The sequence below is a fragment of the Apostichopus japonicus genome, chromosome 4 (genome assembly GCF_037975245.1).
Source record: "Apostichopus japonicus isolate 1M-3 chromosome 4, ASM3797524v1, whole genome shotgun sequence".
Lineage (NCBI taxonomy): Eukaryota > Metazoa > Echinodermata > Holothuroidea > Aspidochirotida > Stichopodidae > Apostichopus > Apostichopus japonicus.
In genome coordinates, this window is record NC_092564.1 from 26,940,466 (window position 1) to 26,965,059 (window position 24,594).

Consider the following 24,594-nt stretch of genomic DNA (forward strand, 5'->3'; position numbering starts at 1 on the left):
ATATATATATTAAAATATATATATATATATATATATATATACAGTATATATATATATGCGAATGGACTAATGAATGCAATCAAAAGAAATGAAACACACAGCTATCTAATTGAAACCAAAATAGTGGAACAAGTTTCCTTTTGTATCAATGTTATTGTAGCTATAGACATTGTTGATTCTCAAATTACCTTCATCAGAGTTCAGGCAAAGTTTAGAGGCAGTAAGCCAACTTAGCATTCAACTTAGCAACTTAGAAGATCTCCCCAAATCAAGATAATTTGACGCAGAATCTTGCAGACCAATGGGACCCCTCAGGGGGGTTTCCTAAAAGCTGGTAAGAAGTTATAACGGCCTTGCTGATTATCACCCGTGCATTGTCAGCCAATACAAATAACCCCCATCCATGCTGAGAGAGTTGTGAAGGGTGGACCGTAGCAGGGCAAATACAAAATCTTTAATCGAATTAATTATAGAAACAGCCTTATTGAAAAGAGCAAAGGAACCAAAATAAACTCTTTATTGTATGTGTGTGTGTAGAGTATACAGTTTTGCCACATATGGAAAGCGAAACTACAGCTTCTGCTCTGTACTATCATGCCTATTAAAATGTATTGATGGCAAATATAAACAAATCAAACCCTATTGCGAAACAGTTACTAGCTTGATCACTCATCATTGCATGCACATGCAAGCTCTCTACATATTAGGCATTGCCCATTCTGATACGTTATGCACTAATACTCTGCTTGTAATTAGTACACTACAAAATGTAACTGCTTACCACAGATATCACTTCATTGACAAACCCACTCTGCCCTACCTGAAAAAACAGGGTTACAATATGTCAGGTTCACTAATAAACCCGGAAACCATTTCCATGGATATCAGGATTAGTCGCAACGTTGTTTGAGCCTCGTTAGGGGAGCTTAATAAGTGATTGATATTATCAAGTAGCTGCTTTTAAGGACTGTGAGTTGGTTTGCTGTTGACCTTTCTAGTTGATATTATTGCCTCAAACATCCAAAATCCTTGGAAGCAATGCAGGAATGTGGGATGCAACAATGGCACTACAAGCTGGCCAAGTCAGTGGGATTTCAATCATAACCCAGGAGAGAGCAAATTTAGCACTAACTTGAGAGAGCTCAGAAAATCTCTAGTGAAGAAAGTTGACATTTAGCAGGAATATATTTGAATGGAGAAGCTTACTTTTCAATGTGGTCATCAAAGTGCAACGTGTGGTTGGGCTTGATGTTGTCTGGGTTGATATAAAACGTTTGGACAATGTTAAAGATGAACGCCCCTCCTCCAAAACCAGCTGCAATAGCACCGTTGACTAAACCTTTAGATTCTGGAAACCACTGCGTGAATGGAAAGAATATCAACTTTACTTATTGGGTGCAAAATTCAACGATCAAAAACATGTTACAGTGTACAGCATGGCGTGGGGGGGGGGGGGGGTGGGGGGATAATCCTTGTAGATGGATTAATTTATTAAACCATTGCTTCAATTTTTGTTTCAATCTATGATAAGATTTCAACTTCCGGACTATACAGAAATACCTGTTTGAAAGCACACTTCTTCACATCTAGGAATACAGTACTTGCAGGTACCCACATCCACGCAATGCAGGTGGACAAGGACACTATGTACAGGCTATTTACAAAGTTAACTACCTGCACACAGAAAGCCTACAGTGTCCTCATCTATACAGTTATTTCAGAGGTCTTTTGAGTTTCTTGCCTAAATACACTAAATCAAGTTACTTTGGAAAACGACTACAGAAATATTCACTGCAGCACAACGCAATCTAGAGACATGGCTATGAAATATAATGTATGCAACAGATTCACAAGATTCATGAGTAGCATAATTAAGGCTGACTATAATTACACATCATAAAAGACAGTAGTGCAGCACTTCTAACCTGCCATTTTAAAACTTGCTGTATCTTGCATTGTAGCAATGTTAATTGGTTCCAGAAAAAACTTGCGAGAATAGAAGAGAAAATTATAGTTGCAAGTTACACTAACAAGCAGAGGCATAGCTCTTGTGGGACATTTTACAAGCTTCACAGCCTGGGTCTTGTGGTAGTGGAAAACACTAATTGCTATGACAAACTTTGATCAATTCTGCACTTATGATTTCAGATCCTGCAGCCATCTGTGTCTTGTACGTAAACAAATGGCAAATACTTGTAAATACGTGCAGAATCTAAAACAGAGAGCACAATTTCAGAGATGCAGATAACATTATACCACACAACCACATGTTGAACTACTGATCTAGGGGAAAATTCATTTGCTTACATGATTTGCATACAATTTGCATAAATGTACCACCAATTGAAACCACTGTACTTACACGATTTGCACAGACCATTGGCGGGACGTACGCTATGCCAATCCCAAGTCCGAAAACAAGTCCATATGTGACCATGAGCCAATAGAAAGATGCCTTTATCGTGAGGGCAGACAGAGCTACACCAGAACTGATGAGAAAAGATGGCCAAAAGAAAATAAAGGAACAAATTTAATGTATACAAGAAATAATTCCATATGTGTGTTTTAATTTATTAAATAGACTTAAACATTAAGTGGCTACCTAGTTCCCCACTAGGAAATAGAGATCGCCTTAAAAATGAAAATAAACATATAACTTAAACAAATAAAAACCAAAGACAATCTAAACTTGGGGTCTTGATAAATCTGTCAAAAAGTACATATTGACACAAAAAGTGCATATTGGTGAGTTCTGTCAACATCAGCTAGCCCTACCACATTGTTAGAAGTCTATCCTCCTATTCAATGACCACCCAACCTCACCCTCACCCCCCTCATACCCCCACTACATCCCAATACCTCTCCAACACAAAACAAGATTTGTGTCAGACTTGTACAGTAGTATTCCATCTAATGTACAGTAGGCTACAGATATGTGTTTACGATGAAAACAAATCATTTCCGACAGCTCTTTGATTGTTTTCTTAACGATGCAATGCTTCAAAAGTCCGTATGTACTGTTTTCAATTAACTTCCAGCATGACAGAATAATAGTTTTAAGCATAGATTGTGGATATTACCCTGCTTTCACTGAATCAGTTCTTGTGAATCTGAACTGCCCAAAATTAGATAAAATTGCTAAGTTTTACTTATCCAGCTTTCTTCCACTGCCAGCTTGCCAAGGTAATCTAAACATTGCTGATATTACTGAATGTTTAAACCACATAGCTGGAGTATGCAAAATCTTGACAAGCTCTATATTAGACAATGAAGCCTCTGATTAAACTGCCAAAGGTTTTTCCACTAGTCAAGACAAACACAATAGTGTTGACATTATACTCACTGTAGCAATAAGCTAAATTATTTATGTTAACTGTATCCCATGCTGTACTACTGCAGGGTTTCCACTGCGATTTCTCGTGTGAGAGGCAGCAACTGGTTTGTGACACTGGGGGATATGAACATGCCTGGGCAGGTGTGGGGGGAGGGGGAAGGGTCTGGGGGCATGGTGGCCCGGAAATTTTGTTTGTTAACATACTAATGTCAATCATCCTAACAATAAATTAGATAAAAATGCTATGTTAAATAGACAGAAGAACTTTCATTTGTTGCTATAAAATATTAGTTTTCACAGTCAATTTCTCAATGTCAGATGATGGCGTAGGTTAAATAACTTGGATTGCAATCATTGCATTTTTTTATTCCTTCTCTGAAACAGTGAGGCAGCGGTGTTGGCAATATCTCTACGAGGCGGTCGCAAAAAGACAGATCGGCAACCACCTCACAACAAAAATACCTGGAAGGGGAGGGGGAGGGGAACCCTGCTACTGCTCTTCACCCAGGTGTATAAATGGGCACTTGCGAGGTGACTTGTCAATATACAGTTGCGTGCGCCGGTTTGTGGCTGCACCTTTGGGAAGTCCCCCAGGGACACGTGGCTGTGGTGCACTGTGGTGCCCCAGGAGAGATTGTTTGAATTGTGCACATTTTGGTGTGTAGGTGAGACAAGTTACCAATGACCAGGGTTACTGTAAGTACAGCGCGGAGAGACTTTATTGTAAGTTGCGCTATATAAGAACTGTTAATTATTATTATTACTGCATGTCATGTGTTCAATGTTAGAAGCAGGATATCACATGGCTCCCAACATCCACTGACCTTTATTCTGCAAAGAAGTGCAGCAGAGCCATGCAATAGTGTTTTAAAGCTAACAGCTGTGATTATCAGCCTTAGTGTATTGCTGGTTTCATTTTCTATTTCTATGACCTTTCTACCGATCCTCTGTAGCGGATGCGATTGATGCAGATTTAACAATCAGTGACGTATACAATCAAGCGGTGATGAATACCAATCAATGAAAATCATCACAGCAAGCTGCTCGGAGAGACTAAACCTTATTTAAAGCAGAGGTCACAATTTGACTCGAGAGTCAGGCTACGAAGCAGAAACCAAGGAGATTTTGTAAGACTCTGATCAGGCCCCCAATACTGTGAGTGACCCACAGCCCATCAATGAGGTGCCCGTTGTGATCGATGTTAGGTGCCTTTCATGGTGAAATGGCCTTCCCTGGCCCAGTTCTTGAGGTTGCCCACCAAAGTAGTTGTTATGGGTCTAGTGGGGACAGTGGAGCTGCATTTCCAGGTCAGATTTGTCCGGCCTGTAGAATAATCTCAACAGCTGGCCATAAGCCCTACAGTATATGTTGTAACCAAATCTTTGCCTTCAACGCACGCTTGTCGAGCATACGCAGAGCCAGTTCTGTCAGCTGGGCGTATCCCTTGGTCAAATCTAGTTGAGCACCGAAGTCCTTGACTTAGCTGACCCGATATTAAGTTCGACTGCTCCTTATTGATCACCCATCCCAGGTGTGTCAGGAGTCTTCTGTGAGGGCAGTGTTGTTCACATTTTGCCCAGTACCAACCAGCCGTCTAAGTTTACGAAAAGGGGTATCACTTTGTGACAAAGGTCATATACTGCCAGTGTTCGATTTTTCCGGTATCGCATCGCAAAATGCGATCCAAAACGACAAACTTGCGAGACGTTTCCAAATCAGCATCGCACATTGTGCCGATTTGTGCGATACAAATTCCTAGTCAGATTTGGGAGCAAACACTCAAACCTTAACTTACGAACCGTCGATCACAATGTAGAAGTTATAATTTATTGAGTTTATACTCAATGTACAACTTATTCAGTTGACCGTATAGCGAAAAAAAACTGAAAAAATAATATCCTACCATAGTTAAGTGTAAAGCAAATAGCCTAACCACCTCGGCGGTTACGGATCTCACGTAACTAAAAGGTTCCCTGGCAACGTGCCAAAAAAATGTTAACAAACAGGTGTTACACAGGGGATGAGCTCACAGTTGTTGGGAAGGTACCTGGGCAAATTCGCAGCACATGTACCGTGGTACAGTAGTTGGGTATAGGGTTAAACACTGCAGTTGTAAAAATGTACGCATAGTGCACACTATTCATTGTTAGGCAGTCTAGAAACGGGGCTTTGCTGAATGTTGTTTGTTTCATAATATCGGAAGTCTTGTAAGTTGCACTTTTTAAAGATTGAAAGACAGATTAAATCTCTTTTCATTTTATAACATAATATAGCTACTTTAACTTGTCATTTTAAAATTTTCATCAGTTTCGTGACAATTTAAATAAAAAAAGTTGTCAGTATTTTGCATCCTCAACTGCGAATTTTTTCATCGCCAGACATCGCAAAAAATGACAATTTTCGGGGGCTTTCGCCCCCAGGATCCCCACGGGGGGTTCTACCCCATGACCCCACCATAGCCCTAAGACGGGCCCCTGGACACCACGCCTTTATGCTGCACTAATGCTGTGTGTAGGCCAAGGTTCACGAAGGTCATTGGTTATATTCGCGCGCCGTAGACGTGTTTTTAGATGTTACGGAGAGTCAGGTTTCCATGGATATTAATCGAAAATGAATCTGAGTTTAACTGACGCTAAAGAAATGGATCGTCTTGGGCAGATTAACAAATCATTGCAAGTATAAATAAGTACAGGTAGCTGTGCTGTTAAAAAGAAAAGTTCAATATCGGTTTGCTGTTATCGGCAATTAGGCAAAATTTTACCGATACCGATATGCTGCCGATATTGCAAATATCGGCCGATACCGATATTGAAAACGATTATCGTAGCAACACTAGTATAAATAATAATAATAAACAAACATTTTCTAGTTAATACATTGATCGCCAACATTTGGTCCGTTTTGTGGTAATTTCAAAACTGCTATTCAATATTGGGGAACTGCTATGCAACAAAAATATTGTATAGCAATTGTCGAAATTTGTTGCTATGCAATTTTTGGCCATAAGTCGAACACTGTATACTGCTGGGCATCAAAGGGAGATCTGAATGGCTGAGCGCCGTGTGCATAGAGCCCAGGTCTGTTCTGTCTCATCGCTGGTCTGGAACCACTCCAGGAATGGGTAGCGCCATGTCTTCTCCAACCTGAGGATTAGGTCTGTCTGTATCTTGGCGATGCTGGCCTACCACCCTTACCGTGTCTATGGGCTAAAGGTCTGGTTCAAGTGAACGACCTCATCTTCGGTCCACCAGCTTAGGCCTGTGAGTGCTCAGCTTAGAGAACGTAGTCTTCAAGAGCATCCCTTTGGGAAAATGCTCCCTGGACTGCTGGACCCGCAAGCAGGTACTCACATGCTATTAGGAGATGAAGGAGTTTCTCCAGGGAATCCCCCTCCGGCCATCTAATCGCAGATAGTATTTCTGAACGTCTAGACTCAATCAGCATAATGGATATCCTAGCAAACTGGTGATAAACGAGTCTCACTAAGGGTTCCAGAAGCCACATATTCTTGGTCTCTTCCCGGTCTGGAATCTGCTCCTCATCCTCGGGAGTTCCTGGTGATGTCTCATGAGCAGTTCTCCTGCCTGCATGAAGGTTGAGGCAAATTTGATTCCCACTCTAGGGGCTTGGTCGATTTCGTAGGACATCTGCTCTATCTTCTTGCGTTGGGGGACTTTAAGAGGACTTATGCCCTGCTCTACTCTAAGTCTGTCTTTCACCTCCGGGGAAATAGTCTGGATATCGAAGATCTGTTTCCAGGTCTCGCTGAGTACTTTCAGGGCTCTACTGTACCTTGTTGGCTGGGAAGGTGGACCACTTCCTTCTAGCTTGAAACTCAAAGCACACTGGACATCCGTTCCGATGGCTTGGAAGTCGGTTGGGGTTCAAAGCCTAGCCTCTTCGAAAAGATGTTGACGGCTTTAGCATTGAGATTTGGGGATTAATCTATCCCCTTAAGATCCACCTCCTCGTTGTCCTCTGTTTCTTTCGTCTGAGAATCATATTCCTTACAGCAAGGGGTCCCATCTCCACACTTTGACCACGTCTCTAAGGCTCTCAACTCAGTGAATAGTCTCTCGAAGAAGCCTGTGGCCAAGTCACAAGCCTAGTAACAGTAGACACCAAAACTAACTGTCTACCTAGAAAAACCTGAAAAGTGGGACCTAGCCACTGAGCCTAAGACACCTAAGCTGCAAACCTAACTCTAGGCCACACCCAAACTAAGAGAGAAAACATGCCAAACACAGCTACCCAGCAGAATCAGGCATAAATGAATGCTAAAAGGACTAGGCAAAGAAAAGGTCACCAACTAATGGTGGGGGCTTAGCGACCACGTCACAACAAACAACTAGGTCGGAAAATACAAAGCATTGGTGCGTGAGCGACCAGTATTTGACCCAACTCAACTTAGCCCAACTCTGTGTAATAATAATCATGATAGAATATTTATTTATGCACAGTATTAAGATCTTATGTTTACAGGAAACGACAACGACTCCATGAATGCAGTTCATGCAGAAATCATTACTGTGATGTTGAGGTCATTTTCTTGTTGAGTTACTGCATGTACAAACACGCTACATGGTAATTTACCATAAACTGAAAAGTATAGTCGTATTGCATAGCTAGCTGTGCAAACTACAGTAACAAACTGCAAATGGTGACGAAGCAAATGTAATGTTCCTCTTATCATAAATATATTATATGTTATATAGTATATTATATGTTATATATTATATATCATATATTATATATATAATATATATTATTTATTATATATTATTTATTATATATAATATATATTATTTATTATATATTATTTATTATATATAATATATATTATATATAATATATATTATATTATATATTATAATTACAGCATCTACAGATTTAATTACAGTACTACGAGGGAGCAAGTTATACAAATTTATCTACCATAGCTAACTACTATGTAAAATGGTTGTGCTGCTAAACGAATGTCAGATAAAAAAAAATGTTCAGTTAATGTAAATACAGTAGATCCAGTCGACCTAAAAATGCAACGCAAGTGTAAAGACTAATTAATTCTGTGCCAACAAAATTAGGCAATGAAACTTTTTAATTATCAAGATGGTTTATGAGAAAAAGCACAGTTAAAAAACAATAGACATACTACACAAAAACCAATTTAAGGAATTTTTCCTCAGAAGGATTAAATCCATAGATGCCATGGAGGCCCAAATGGAATACTTTGAATTAATTTCAACAATTTTATCTCTAAATTTCTACTTTAATGCTGTTATATTTTTTACTAATTCATAATTTCTCGTAACCTTTTCTTTTGAAATTTTGACTTTCCATACAGCATTTAACTAACTGTAAATTTCTTACAGAAAACAAAGGGAAAAATTTCTTCTGGGGCATTTTGACTTAATATCCACATTTTTGACCCTTTCATCTTTAAAATTTTGACTTATTTTTTGCAATTTGCTACTTTCCCATATCAAAATTTTGATTTCATGCCAAAACTTTGACTCCTTCTTCCCATAATCTTGACCCCCATGTTTCATAGTCCAATAATTTTATTAACAACTTCACAACAACCAAAGCCCTTCAAAATAAAAGATCATTTTCGGTTTACAAAGTTCTTCACATGCACAATATACAAGTATACATGCAGTACTTAACTATAAACAGTTAAATACTCTGCAGTACTTAGTCCTTTTTGCATTGACTGTGATATTTTTAATAAGTGCAAACATGTTAAAATCCAATTACAATGAGCCTCAACTAAGTCAGCTCTCAAAGTAAGAACAGACGAATTGTTTAAATATTGTCGTTTGTTCTTTGTAAGTGATCTTAGCAGTGAACGGAACAAAGCGGCTACACGTGCATGTGCTATGAAAAATAATACAAAAAGGAATCTAAATGTACTTTTAAAGTTCACATGAATTTTCATTGCAAGAAAATAAGTCAGAGATTTGTCTCAGCTTTTATTCAATTACAATCTATACTATATCTGCACTCAGTGCTTTTCATATCGATACCAGCACTATTTTTGAATAAATGCTACTTTTCAGTCGCCAAACTGTGGTAGATACATATATAAGTACTGTACTGTACCTCTCCATTCTCACGGAACAGTGAACCAATCACCAAGTGCAGAAATGAGTTGGTATCAAGATATCAAGGTGAGGACTTAAACAGCCAGCAACCCATTCTCCCTTTAAACATTTACATTTTGTAAACCTAACTTTATCAACTTCAATCCGAACGTTCACTCAAAGGCTAAATGGACCCTGAAGATGTGTACACGATTTTCCTGTGACTACAGTTGCTCACCAGGGTAGGAATTAAGATTTGGCTTTGGGAGGCTATTTTGGAAAATGAAAAGTTAAAGACGCCTCCCTTAATTTTTTTATGAGGGCTTTTTTAAGGTTTAGGGGGGCTCTTTTCCAAAGTTCAATATGCTGTTTACGGAAATGGTTGTAAGCATTCAACAGGATAAAGTAAGCACAATTGCCATATTAATAGTGCTGCGACCATATAGCAAATTCATTAAAAGTTTAATCGCAAATATTTGCGATCTTTATGCAAAGAATGTTAAAGCCACCGAATATATGACTAAAAACCAATAACGCATCAACTGAAATAGATAACACAGGTTTACTTCCGCTGAAGGTGCCCTTTCCCTAAATCATGAATTTTTTCGTGTGTGGATAAAATCACTCACCACCAACTACGCGCCCCATTATACCGCTGAAAAGTAATCGAAGTTAAAACCTTCACCCATTGCCATAGCAACGGTGTACGTAAAATACAACATTCCCGCTTTAAGACAGCAGATACCTTCCAAACAACTGCCAATTTCCAGCAAATTGAAAATTGTAAACAAAGCTACGCAGTTTTGTTTTTGCAAACCGATGGTTAGGCTACATTTCCCGTTGACTTAGTGTGGTTGTTAGGCTAACATGTGGTCCAAGGTTGTAGTATTTCATGGATATTTTAGTTCTAGAGCGAATAAAGAGATGCTTAGGCTAGATTTTCCCGTTGACTACGTGTGGTGTTCGACTACCATGCGCGTGACGATAGCAGCAAGGAAAGTATGTAAACAAAGAAACGCAAAGTAGTGGTTTTTGTTTTTTTGGGGGGCAAACTGATGGTTAGGCTACATTTCCCATTTACCCAAAATTAGTGTGGTTGTTAGGCTAACATGTGGTCGAAGATTTTCTGCCAGTTAATGAGTAGGATTGTAAAGTAGTCTCTCTGTCAGTTAATGAGTTTTACAGTAGCAGTCTCACTGGGAAGGAAGTACATTTAAATATCAATTCACTTCCTCACTAAACAACAGTGAGTCAAATTGTTCCATACATGATGGTCCATATGAAACTAGTCGGCGTGATTGATAAACTAAGTAAAGCAGCAAGTGACAATGAAACTTCTCTAGGTGTCTTCCTTGATCTTTCCATAAGGCGTCTGATATTATACAACGCCTAATTATATTCCGGCCATTTGATTGGTCAATTGCTCGTCGATTGCATGCAAAATTCGCTCTATTGCACTCTATGAAATAAAACCATGTGTTATACTTTTTTGATAGCACTTTTTTCAATGGTAAGAGAGCAGAGAAACCTGTCTGTTCAAAACAATCTGTTGCATTCAGGAGTGCATTTTACATCCAATTATATCCAAATTTGAAGGTGTTGTATAAAACAAATAATGAATGGTTTCCATTCGTGCAATAGTGCAAATATTTCATGAGTTGAAAGATGTAATTTTTTCCATTCAACGAGGCGCAGCCGAGTTGAATGGAACATTCCATCTTTCAACTCATGAAATATTTGCACTATTGCACGAATGGAAACCATTCATTATTTGTATGCTATCAAGTAACTATTGCATCAAACGATTCCATGCAGTACCCAGCGACACAGTCTCTAAAAGATTGACCAAGAGATCTGGCAACAGACACGGAAAAAGAACATGTTCCCGTCAAGCATTACAAGATCTCGATACGAAGTATGTACTATCGAGATAACAGCACTGTAGATGTAATATTACCATTCTATTATAAAGTTCTGTGAATTTAGAAACTGACCTCATAATAAGCCCTCCTAACATTGTCGCTGCCCGTGGTCCAATCCTCTTTTCGAGAAATCCTCCCACCTGGATGAAAGCTCCTTGGCCTACCGCCATGGCGGCTAAAATAAAGGTCATCTCCTGAAAAGGGACGGTAAAAATTGTTTATATACAATGCTAAAACTGTGAGCATTAAGGACGTTTTGCAGTTTAAGCACTTTGAATGCATTTAAAAGGCTCTATTAACAAAAAAGACTCTAGTTAAAGAACAAAGATGGCATTTAATAGACTATTTAAAAAACAAGACCCTATTTAAAAAAAAAAAAAAAAATTGCATTAAAAAGACTTTATTGAAAAACAAAAGAACTATAACATTCCAGTGAATTTAAAGAAAAATTAATGATTGATGATAAATATGATGTCAAAAACATATAAAAGTATGGTAACAGTTTATGATGTGGTAATAGGTAACAGTTACATGTGGTAATAGTTTTATGTGGTAAGTTTTATGTGGTAATAGTTTTATGTGGTAACTGTTTTATGTGGTAACAGTTTTATGTGGTAACTGTTTTATGTGGTAATAGTTTTATGTGGTAACAGTTTTATATGGTAATAGTTTTAGCGTGGCGCCCTTCATGTGGCTGCACTGCTCTTATCGCTCTTCAAAATTTCTCTTTTTTTCCACATAATTGTATTGGATCGTTCATTCCTTGGACTTTTGTTGTAATTATTATGCATCATTTTATGCTGGGCATGCTAAGCAACTGGTTTTGACTCACTGCTTTTGAGAAAAATTTGCCTTTTTATCAGCATTTGCTCCATCACTACACTATTAACACTGACTATGCATTGGCTTCCCTGGTTAACAGCAGGCCTTTGCCTTACAAATCTAAGCCAATTGTATCAATGATATTAAACAGTGGTCTTCTTGTAACATTTTACTTCTTAATGCTCAGTCAAAGACTGAAGTCATTCATGTTACCTGTAGACTAGTTCAGACATTTGAGTCATTTACCTTACCCTCTCTGTCGGTGCCAATGCTATAATTCCTTCAAACAATGCACGTAATCATTTAAGGGTCTAATTTTCTGTAATCATTTACGGGTTTAAGCATTGTAATCAGGTCTGATTTCTTTTTGTGTCTTCTGTGTTTTTTCTCTCCCATAGGGTCCTTGATGGGGACTTGATTGTCCCTCCTGATCCAGTTTGTATTTGGATCAAAGATCGACTGAACGTATGATCCACGCTTTTGTGTCATCACACCTCGATTATTGAAATAGTTTGTTTGATGACTTAATAACAAAATCATATATTTTTTCCCCTTCAGAGAATTCAAAACGCTGCTACTCGCCTCATTACTCTCACTAAAAAGTCTCATCACATCACTACCGTCCTGTGTTCATTGGTTTTCCGTCCCGCAGCATATCAAATTCAAGATTCTCCAAAATTTATAAAGCGAAAAACAAGCTCGCCCTACAATATATCATCGATCTTCTCACTCCAATGAGACGGACCACCTCTGTTTGCTTCGCTCTTCCTCCCATAAACACCTGCAGTTTGCCCCTGGTCCTCAAACTAGGACTCGCTATTGCGATCGTGCATTTTCTGTTGCTGCACCTGCTCTTTGGAATGAACACCTGATCCGTGACTCCCCCACATTTGAAAATTTCAAAAGACAGCTTAAAACGTTTCTTTTTCTTCTCGGTGTTTGTTGGCTTTGTTTCTATTTTCCTTTGCGCTCAGAAACTTTTGTATCAGGCACTACATAAATGTTATTTATTATTATTATTATTATTGACAAATGTGACCAAAGGCTTATTACATGATATGGGTATGTAAAGTAGAAAAGCTCATAGACCAAAGTTGATAGATTAATGTCACAAGTTAGAATTTTGACAGGGACTAGAAATATGAGTAATTTACAATGTCTTTACATGAAATATTTGCAACTGGTATTCTTGAATAAAGATATGCTTGGGGTAATGTTGCCATCTTGTGAGAAATTTGAATTGTACATACGTACGTCTCACTCAGAAATAAAATATTTCTCCAGGTCGTGATTCAGCAAAGTGATTTTGATTCATGCAGATGAACAAATTGTTACAACATTGATCGCTGTGGGTCACAAATGACAAAAGTGAGACATTTTTTTTTAATAAATAAGAAGTGTATCAATGTACATTGCTATGCTCTGGAAAAACATCCATGCTCATATCGTGGATTAATGTGTACAAACACAAATTTAGTATTTTATTATGATAAATTTAGTCAATATTCTTGGGGATGGATGTTTATCTTCATATTTACTAAAGGACAAGGATTTTATAGGTTTATGATTCGAGGTTAAGTAATGTGTCTGGTAATTATTTAATAAGTGTTAACTGACAGCTGGTACTGTAGGTCAATGTACGCCAGATACCCAGGGAGTGAAGGGCAAGCTGGTGTAGAGTTGGATGGATATTCAATGAATATTCAATGAATCAACCTTTGCATTTGATTGGTTTAAGGTGATCAGGAGTGAATTGGCATTTATTAAAATATGGGATGTATTCTTGTAAGTACTAGATGTATTCTTATAACTATGGGTTTTATTTTATTGCAACTAATTGCAACCCCTTGATGTCCGGGTGGGAGAGTGTTCCCCGTCTCTGGGACAGTAGGTGGGGCGTGTCCGGTAGGCTCGCTGGGACGCCCATGAGGAGCTGGGGGATCTCCGCGAACCAGGGTCTGCGAGGCCAGAACGGGGCTATTAGGATAAACCTGCCCTTGGAGTTCAGTATCTTCCTGAGAACCTGCCCGATCATGCAACGCGGTGGGAAGACGTAGGCCTCCAGGTGGTCCCATGGGAGAGACATGGCGTCTGTGTGATAGGCCTGGGGATGGAACCGTCTGGAACAGAAGGTCTGGATTTTGCTGTTCGTGTTTGTTGCGAACAGATCTATTATTGGCTTGCCAAAGATGGAGAAGATCCTGTTGCAATTTTTCTGTTCCAGCGTCCATTCGTTGGGATTTATATGTCCCCTGGACATGGCGTCTGCCATCACGTTGAGCTTGCCCGCAATGTGGGAAGCTCGTAGGATCATACCGGAGTCCTCGGCCGCTGTTAGCACCTCCCACACTAACCAGCATAACCTCTCTGAGTGGGTGCCCCCCCGTCGGTTGATGTAAAACACCACTGTGGTGTTGTCTGTGAATATCGTGGTTATCGTGCCCTGTACGTGTTCGTTGAAGGTCTCCAGGGCTCTCTTGACTGCCATCATCTCCAGAATATTGATGTGGAGTGATCTTTCTGTTGGGGACCATGTTCCCCAGGCCGTGTGGTTGCTCCAATGAGCCCCCCCCCCTCCGGTAAGTGAGGCGTCTGTTGTTACTGACGTCATTGGTATCTCCGGTGAGAAGAGTATCCCTTGACTCCAATTGTCCGAGTCAAGCCACCATCGGAGGTGTTGGGTGGTCTCTTTCGACCTGTAGATCGGTGTTGTCTTGTCCGGATCTGTGGGGTTTGTGGACTTCAGAAGGTGCAGTTGTAGGGGTCGCATGTGCAATCTGCACAATCGGACGACATCGACCAAGCTGGCCATGAGTCCCAGAGCTCGGAGCCACGTCAGTGTTGGTGACTCCTGATGTGAGATGATTTGTAGCGTGGTCGTCCTGATCGCACTGATTCTCTCTTCTGAGGGTCGGGCGACCCCGGTGGAAAAGTCCAATAGCCCCAAGGAACTGAATTGTCTGGGTTGGAGTCAGTCAGGACTTTTATTCGTTGACGATCCAGCCCAGTTCTTAGAGGGTTTGTGGTGTTTTGTGGACGTTGTCGAGAGCTCCCTACCACTGTCGTCAAGGTAGACGTATAGGGTGACACCTCTCCTTCTGAGGTAGGAGACTACCGCTCCCGGGACTCTCGTGGAAGCTCTCAGAGCCACCGACAGGCCGTAACGGAGTGCCCTGAACTGGTAGTCCTGTTCTGCGTACTGGAACGTCAGGAACCGTCGGTAATCTTTGTGAACAAGGATGTGCCGGTAAGCATCCCGTAAGTCTACGGTCGCCGCCCACATATATGCCCTTTCTGAGCAGGGGTAAAACTAGATTGAAGGTTTCCATACGGAAGTGTTTTGGCCAAATATATTTTGAGTTCAGGGGTTTTATTGACAGGTGTCACATTGGCACCAGTTTTCAATCTGAAATCAGCTATTGCTAGAAATAGCATCTTGTGAAGGTGGTTCAACTTTGATTTATGAATTACTATCGAGTCCAGTCCTGCTTGCGATTGGTAAAATACTAATTACAAACATAAAAACTGCTTTGGGGATGCAATGCCGTCATAGTTGTGAGGAGATAGGTAAGCTGGAGAGGTGAAATAATTTACATTGGTATTAAAGCTAGAGTAGGTTTAAGGCTTTGTGGAGTATATATGCACTCACCTGATACCGAATTGTCTTTGGTGAACTGTATTCTCTGATGTAAGAAGCAACATATGGAGCCATATTTCCTGTCAAGAGATTGCAAATCAAGTAGAAACATTCAAATCTCATATATGCAGCACATTGATGTTTTGAATCTTTGACATTTTGTCGATTGCAATGAAGATGACCTCTTGACTTCTGAATTACTGTTCAAACTGCCCCACCCCCTCCCCCACCCCCCTCCAAAAAAATTAGATCAAAAGAATAAATGTCAAAGGATGGATAGAATGGACAAGAAGTTAGACCGAGATTGGGAAGGGGTGCGGGGAATATTGGATGAACAAAAGTATGGTTTAAACACCTTGTTGGGGGGGAAGGACAGGGCAAGAAAAAGTCCTTGCTTGAAACCTGTATTGTTTTCTAAACCTTCTTTAAATAATACAAGTTAGTTAAAGGTATTCTCTCAGCTTGAAAATTTTTAAGAAGGCGGGCCAATTTTTTAATGGTTCACCCTTACTCCTCTTTCTGATTTGGTCACGTGATACGGTATATGTAATATACTGCCACTGTACAGTGTATATCCTGTATGTAAATGTACGTAATGTATTGCACACTTTCATGCAGTGTTAGCATAACACACGTACGTGTTTATTGCGGTAGTCGCGCTGTGTTCGTTGTGATTGTGAATTAGTATCAATACAATACTTGCAAAGAGGATAGTACTGCTCGTTACATTGATATCGTAAATTTTGGCCTGGCTGTCTTTTATGCGCGATCAGTCCTGTCGATCACATACGTTGGATGCTCTTAATGATATTCAACATATCATTAGCATGACTGAGGGTTCTAGCTAGCATCATCGTGAACAAGCCGATAGTTGGTCGCACATAGCACACAGTACAATTACACAGTATGCCTATAGGATACGCAGAACTGAGATACAGATTGGAATCTCGGACACCTGAGAGCTTGTCCCCGTTGCATGGAGGATTTTTTTTTACTTTTACAAATTTGCATTATTCCATAGCCGATTGAAAAATTGCGTATAGCTAGCACCATCGTGAACAAGTCGAAAGTTGCTAGCACATAGCACACAGTACAATTACACAGTATGCCTATAGGATACGCAGAACTGAGATACAGATTGGAATCTCGGACACCTGAGAGTTTGTCCCCGTCGCATGGAGGATTTGTTTTACTTTTACAAATGCATGCATTGTTCCATAGCCAATTGAAAAATTGCGTACAGCTAGCTGCATCGTGAACAAGCCGAAAGTTGCTAGCACATAGCACACGGTACAATAACACAGTATGCCTATAGGATACGCAGAACTGTGATACGGATTCGAATCTCGGACACCTGAAAAACTTTGCGGTAACATTACCCAGATCCATATCCTGTTTATAGCTAAGGATGAGAATGTCACATTAAAGGAATGAATCTGTTGTCGCTATAACAGAGGGCGGCATTGATTTTATATTTAAATCTGTGAATACGTTGAGACAAGATTAGCTGAGAGAATACCTTTAAGTTTCAGTTAATGCAATCTCGCCCAGACAAAAGTGTATTGCAAACTATTATAACTCAAGGTGAGACTTTAATTTCTTTTCTTTTATTCGCCCCCAAGATCCAATACCGTCATCAAATCTAAAACAGTTTAACTTTACACACCTTCCCAGGTTCATTAACCTGTCTGTATTCTGTGCGTGTTTTTGTCCCTTCTGTTTCTGTTACTTGTCATTTAACCTTTGAAGAAGATCCTGCTAGGATCGAAGCGTCAGGCCAACTTACTTTTACACACCTTCCCAGGTAATGTGATCTAACACATCTTGTACTGCACTTGTACTTGAGATTGAGTTTAAAATCGATTTGGTCAAAATTCATTTTGTCCTCTTCCTGGAGTGAAATGGTTAAGATGACTTCCAAAAATATGAGAGGGATTTTTGTTTCTCACCGTAACAATAAAATGTGCCAAGGGTGAGATGAACCATGATGCCTCCTATAATGGTGATGTAACCCTTGGATTTACTTCCTGCCATGATGAAACTAGTAATCTTGTTGTCCAATGTCCTGCAAATACCTGTAGAATTGATGGAAAACGTGAAAGATAATGGGATCGAATCAAACTTGTCGAAGCCGCTTCTGATTGCCTGCGACCTCAAGTGGTTGAACAGTATGAAGAATGGCACAATCTTTATCAAAGAAAAGTAAGCAACAGATTAAGGCACATTTAAGGTAAATGAAATGACCTAAGTTCATGTACAGTAACCGCTGTACAGTTCAACCTAAATGATGCACAGTACTCATACACAGTAGGGGAAGGATCCCAATGATGCAATGTTTTTCGCTGCTACTGTAACACAGACGTTGAGTCAGTCATGCTTCAAGGTACTGTGATATAACCTGATTGGAGGGATACATTAGATCAAGCCAGTGTTGCAGTCCAGTTAAATATATAGTTGTATATATCCTATAGGATCTGAGTACCAGTGTCTGAATACAGCAAAGTTACAAAATCTTTAGTTTAGTTTATTTATTTTCTACCATTTCACAAAATACCAAAAAAAACTGAAGTTTCATTACTGTTTTACATATGTGCATAGATATGTTACATACATGATTTGGATCATTTGCTCAGACTGGCGCTGATATAGGATTAAAAAAACAGATAATGTGATGGTACAGGAACCAGAATAACCAAAATATTTTCTAGTCTGGTCCCTTCTGCCTCATCCCCCCCCCCCCCCAAATAAAAAAAAATTGATTGTGGAACAAGTTAAACCTAACTACATGCTAATTCTGACCTCCTATTTCTGAATACTTTTGGAATAGTATCCACTACTGTGGATTTATACAAGAACCTTAATATGCTTTGACTACTCCCTGATAATCATCGCAAGGAAACGATACGACAGATGAATGTGACGATTTATTTGCCGGGATCAAGTACCGGTACTTTAGGGTCCATGTACTTTTTGTCAAAAATGCTCTGCTTACTAAATAAAATGACAGAAAGAATGTGGTAACCCCATTCATATGGGCTGCGGCAATGTTGCTACTGATAGTCTTTACCAGCAGAACTTTCTAATCTGTGTCCCTGGAGTCACGGATCAACAAGCCATACACTCTATAATACAGGCCAATGCGTATACTGTATATGTACAGTATACAACATCCAACATTTAGACATGTTATCTATATTTCAGAATGTTCATGGTACTTCTTGATAGTAAAATTAAATAAACAGCATTGCCTTCTCACGAACAATAAAATAGTATATTGTCCATATGGTAAGTCTGTATATATAAGAAAAAAAGTATCGCCACCCATTTCTAAAAATGTTCATCTGAAATATGTACAGAACTGTTAAAAACCCTGTGAATTCTGTTTGGTATTCCTGCCCGAGGTAACATTGCCATCCGAGGCATTATACAATATGTACACAGTACTTACTATTGTACAATACAGTATCCCTTTTTAGAAATTGTTGGCATAGGACAAATGCAGTGTATAATAACATTATGTATTGAACTCATCACCCTGCATTCCAGCAACCTGCATCACCCTGCATTTCACTGACCAAATGTCAGGGCTAGTGTACACGCACAAGGGCTAGTGTACACGCACAGTATAACGGTACACCTCTTTAGAATCTAAAAGTACAACACCGTACTAGGTACTGTAATAAAGAAGAGGCCAAAGGTCAACAGATATACATTTAGCACTACTGTAGCTCGGGTTTCCTGTTATGCCAATCATGCTTTGTGTACTTACAGTACAGGGCAATCACATGATGAAACAATTTGCATATAATATCCATACAACACCCTCAATTCTAAAGTAGTATTAATAAAGCAGTTTCAGTTAAATTCAGTATTTTTTTATCAATATTTTTTCTGCGAGATATGATACAGGCACAACTTGACGGGAATTGATTGGAAAAAAAACGTACTACTGAAGTACATGGCATGTTGATTATACAGATTATCAACGTCTCAAATTCCAGAGAAACCTGCGGTGAATTCTTTGGCGTTTTTATAAATATACTGATTCTTATGCTTATGTTGGTAATTAGACTATTAGAGTACAATTGGTCAAATAAAATCTGATACTTGAGTAATTCATTAATAGGTGTATTGTTTCCGCCCTCTTTGTCTCTCTGCAAGTTTTCTTTTCTCTTTTGACTCAAGGTGCACCGATTGGAGGAGAAAGATTAAACCAGCCAAGTCTAAACTTGCTGTTTTCCAATAGCAGTTCAACTCAATTTTTTAACATAAAATCCGGTTCTAGGACGACCTTTAAACACCTTATACCAAGGCTGACTTCTTAGACTTTATCATTGGTTGAAAATAAACTCACCTTCCAAACTCATAAATAAAAGTTTAGGGTGCAGAGCATGAAAATATTGGAATATTCTTCAACCCTAAAATAGGTAAGTGTACCACCACTTGTTCCCCATCAGCATGTACCACGTTCCTATATGCACAGGAGCAATTCCTTTTTGAATCCTCCTCCCCCCTTCCTTCTCCCTACCCCTGAAAGCAAAACTTAAAATCGATTTCTACTGTAGGAAGACCTTTATCTCATATGTTACTACCAAGGCCAACTTTTTACATATCATTGGTTATTAATTGATCAACTCAACTTCCAAATTTATAAACAAAATTATAGTATGAAGAACCTGAATATATTTGAATATTCTTAAAAAATCTACTAAGCTTTAAGTGTATTGCCACTTGTTCCCCCATTAGATTGTACCACGTCCGTAAAGAAAAGTAACATTCTTGTTTTCCTTCTTGAATGCTAATGCCCCCCCCCCATTGTTGTATTCCTTCTTGAATGTTAATCCCCCCCCCTGTTCCTCCTCATATCACATAGATTAGAACTTACATGTAATCCACTGTAGAACTTACAGTACATGTAATCCACTGTAGTACAGTAGTCAGGCTTCCTAGATTAACATCTAACAAAATGCATCATTTATGGCGGGTGAAACTAAGTGCCCTCTTCAAGGTTACAATTTAATCAAAATTTTCCAAAAAAATCCCCTTCTTCTTTTAAGATCCATTCATTATTCAACAACTTCTTCTCTGATAATATTTTCTTCTCCTCTCTTTTTTTTTTCTTGGTTTCATCTGTCATTTTTTCATGGAGTCACATAATTTACATTTGTTCTCTTAAATATTGCAGTCAGTCTTTCTTTGTGTTTAAAGAAATGATGCAGTCTGTTGGTCTCTGTATATATATATATCAGAATGTTCCCAGTGTAAAATATATATATGTATATATATATATATGTATATATATATATATATATATACATATATTTTATGTTAATGCAATGGAGGTAAACGACAAAGGCAAATGAATATATATAAATGAAAATCGTAATGAGTTGGAAAATCAAGAACAGTGAAAAAACTTTCAGCCTCCACCGGGATTCGAACCACGGGCCTCCCGCTCTGTACGCGGACACCCTAACCACTAGGCTATATGGACGCTGATGAGTTGGATAGCATCATGTTTGATCACTAGAGTAGGGCAAAATATGTCACCAAAAACAGAACTAGTATTGTTCGATATAGGTGACAAACGCCTACAGTGGAATTACGATCTTCCTTACCGGTTTCGAACCTCTGGACATACAATCAGCGTCCATATAGCCTAGTGGTTAGGGTGTCCGCGTACAGAGCGGGAGGCCCGTGGTTCGAATCCCGGTGGAGGCTGAAAGTTTTTTCACTGTTCTTGATTTTCCAACTCATTACGATTTTCATTTATATATATTCATTTGCCTTTGTCGTTTACCTCCATTGCATTAACATAAAGTCTGTTCAAAGTATCTCTTTCGAGATCCGGCTTTAGGAATCACAAATGATTTTCGAGTTGGATAGCATCATGTTTGATCTCTAGAGTAGGGCAAAATATGTCACCAAAAACAGAACTAGTATTGTTCGATATAGGTGACAAACGCCTACAGTGGAATTACGATCTTCCTTACCGGTTTCGAACCTCTGGACATACAATCAGCGTCCATATAGCCTAGTGGTTAGGGTGTCCGCGTACAGAGCGGGAGGCCCGTGGTTCGAATCCCGGTGGAGGCTGAAAGTTTTTTCACTGTTCTTGATTTTCCAACTCATTACGATTTTCATTTATATATATTCATTTGCCTTTGTCGTTTACCTCCATTGCATTAACATAAAGTCTGTTCAAAGTATCTCTTTCGAGATCCGGCTTTAGGAATCACAAATGATTTTCGAGTTGGATAGCATCATGTTTGATCTCTAGAGTAGGGCAAAATATGTCACCAAAAACAGAACTAGTATTGTTCGATATAGGTGACAAACGCCTACAGTGGAATTACGATCTTCCTTACCGGTTTCGAACCTCTGGACATACAATCAGCGTCCATATAGCCTAGTGGTTAGGGTGTCCGCGTACAGAGCGGGAGGCCCGTGGTTCGAATCCCGGTGGAGGCTGAAAGTTTTTTCACTGTTCTTGATTTTCCAACTCATTACGATTTTCATTTATATATATTCATTTGCCTTTGTCGTTTACCTCCATTGCATTAACATAAAGTCTGTTCAAAGTATCTCTTTCGAGATCCGGCTTTAGGAATCACAAATGATTTTCGAGTTGGATAGCATCATGTTTGATCTCTAGAGTAGGGCAAAATATGTCACCAAAAACAGAACTAGTATTGTTCGATATAGGTGACAAACGCCTACAGTGGAATTACGATCTTCCTTACCGGTTTCGAACCTCTGGACATACAATCAGCGTCCATATAGCCTAGTGGTTAGGGTGTCCGCGTACAGAGCGGGAGGCCCGTGGTTCGAATCCCGGTGGAGGCTGAAAGTTTTTTCACTGTTCTTGATTTTCCAACTCATTACGATTTTCATATATATATACATATATATACATATACATATATATATATATATATATGTGCTAGCCTACTATAAACTCAGGATAGAGTCCACTGTTTACCATGTACAGTGATACACACCATTACAGCACACGGTACACACAGAAGTCAGTTCTCAGTTAATTGCAACTTAAAAGACCCGCTGAGGCATGTTACTGATATTGTACGTTTTAGGTCTTCATATTTTAATGTTTGTATCTCATATCCTGTTTCATACGAGCATGCAATTACCCTCATGGTTTAATAAAGTTTATCTAATCAAGTCTAATCTAATCTAAATAGTCTAGGCAGACAAAGGGCTCTGTCAATGGGCACTCTCTAGATGCATTTAGAGACGATTTCAATAGAAGTCTGAGCATACAGTGAGGATTATCTGAATAGAATTAGGGACAAAAATAGACAAGGAAACCCTGTGCAGTATATATGCAGAGTACCTCTGATGTCAGTTAAAAGCAAACAGATTGAAGGGCTACTACAGCAGGTATTCTTGTAACCAGGAGCACTTCTAATTCATCAATGCTTTAATTGGAAATAAATGTTACAACTATTGTAAAAACCTGGTTTCCAACATCCGAACTGCTCTTATCTACTTGCAGAACTCTTTCAGCATAATCCCAATTATCCAAAATCATCCAAATATCCAAGTTATCCAAATATAAAATACTGCGCATACTCCTTCCATATAGTCCTGTACTTCAAATTTAATTTATAAATATGAACTTTGTCTCTTAACTACTACACACCTTTAAGAATGGAAAGTCTTTCCAAGGTAAGCATAATTAAATTTCACATAAATTTAATAAAAAAATTACTATATCATTTTCGAGAACAATTGCGATGAATGGCAAATTATACTGTTCCAGTGAGAAGGAAACTTCAGTACCCACAAAATTTATATTGATAGACTCAACTTAGTTGAAACATTGAGTGGGAGATGGTGGAGGTCGGGGGTGGTGGTTGGGGGGGACAGTATTCTCTGTACATTACTAACTATCTTTGCCCATGATGCTAGGACTGTAGAGCCTTAAACTGATGGTGAACCCTTGGGGCATTGAACAGCTCTGCTTAGATACTGTACCTGATTTTAGAGAACTCTTTATTCCTTTAAAATGAGAACATAGTTATGCAACGTCCTAGTTTGAATATTTGCTTGCTTTAATAACTTATAATGTTAGAAAGGTCTGGTAAAATTAAAGTAACTCAAATTTAATAGTACAAGAAACCTCCCCCCTCCCCCAAGCAAACACATAAATAAAAGTTGCATCATTTAAGTTAAACACTGGTGCTGCATGCCTGCTCAAGCGTAAGTTCAGAAAATAGAATTGCAAAATAAACAAGATGGTTGTCCAAAGAGTGGCATATATCTCATCACCAGCAAACACTGATTTCAAATTAACAAACTTATTATTACCTACACAATATGGCAATTGGAGCCAAGTTATACATGACATTTCCACAATACCAGCACTTGAAGTTTCTATGTTTCCTCTTGGAGCTATAGCTCACAAAAAAAAAATAATTCAAGTTTTAATTTTTTTAATTTTGTTCTGCAAATCACAAGGGTTCACACTGGGATACCTTCCCACCAAGCTTGAAGAAAATCTGCCAAGCCGTTTAGGAGGGGCTTTTGACACAAAGTTGCGCCAAAAATGTACATTTGACCTTTAACCATGAGACCTTTGACATTGGTTCACATGGCAACCACATATTTTGATAGTACTTGACATTTCCATTAAATACCAAACTTGAAGGAAATCGGCATTGTAATTTAGGAAGAGTTTTTGACACAAAATTGGACGCTCACACACAATGACACACACCCACACACACACATACATGTATAGGCGCCCAAATGGGGACAACTGCTCAACACAGG

The 24,594-nt window shown here is 39.0% G+C and overlaps 1 protein-coding gene across 1 annotated transcript in view; it reads right to left on the reverse strand.

Annotated features, from left to right (window-relative positions):
• LOC139966997 (apicoplast pyruvate carrier 1-like) overlaps positions 1 to 24,594 on the reverse strand; it is a 46,944-nt gene that overhangs the window by 13,394 nt on the left and 8,956 nt on the right. Inside the window, exons 2-6 of the mRNA XM_071970554.1 lie at positions 17,748 to 17,873; positions 15,811 to 15,878; positions 11,412 to 11,533; positions 2,363 to 2,489; positions 1,207 to 1,358 (exon numbers count right to left, since the gene is read on the reverse strand). Of these exons, the coding sequence (XP_071826655.1) occupies positions 1,207 to 1,358; positions 2,363 to 2,489; positions 11,412 to 11,533; positions 15,811 to 15,878; positions 17,748 to 17,832 (554 nt within the window). The 5' untranslated portion in view covers positions 17,833 to 17,873. The remainder of the gene's footprint in view (positions 1 to 1,206; positions 1,359 to 2,362; positions 2,490 to 11,411; positions 11,534 to 15,810; positions 15,879 to 17,747; positions 17,874 to 24,594) is intronic.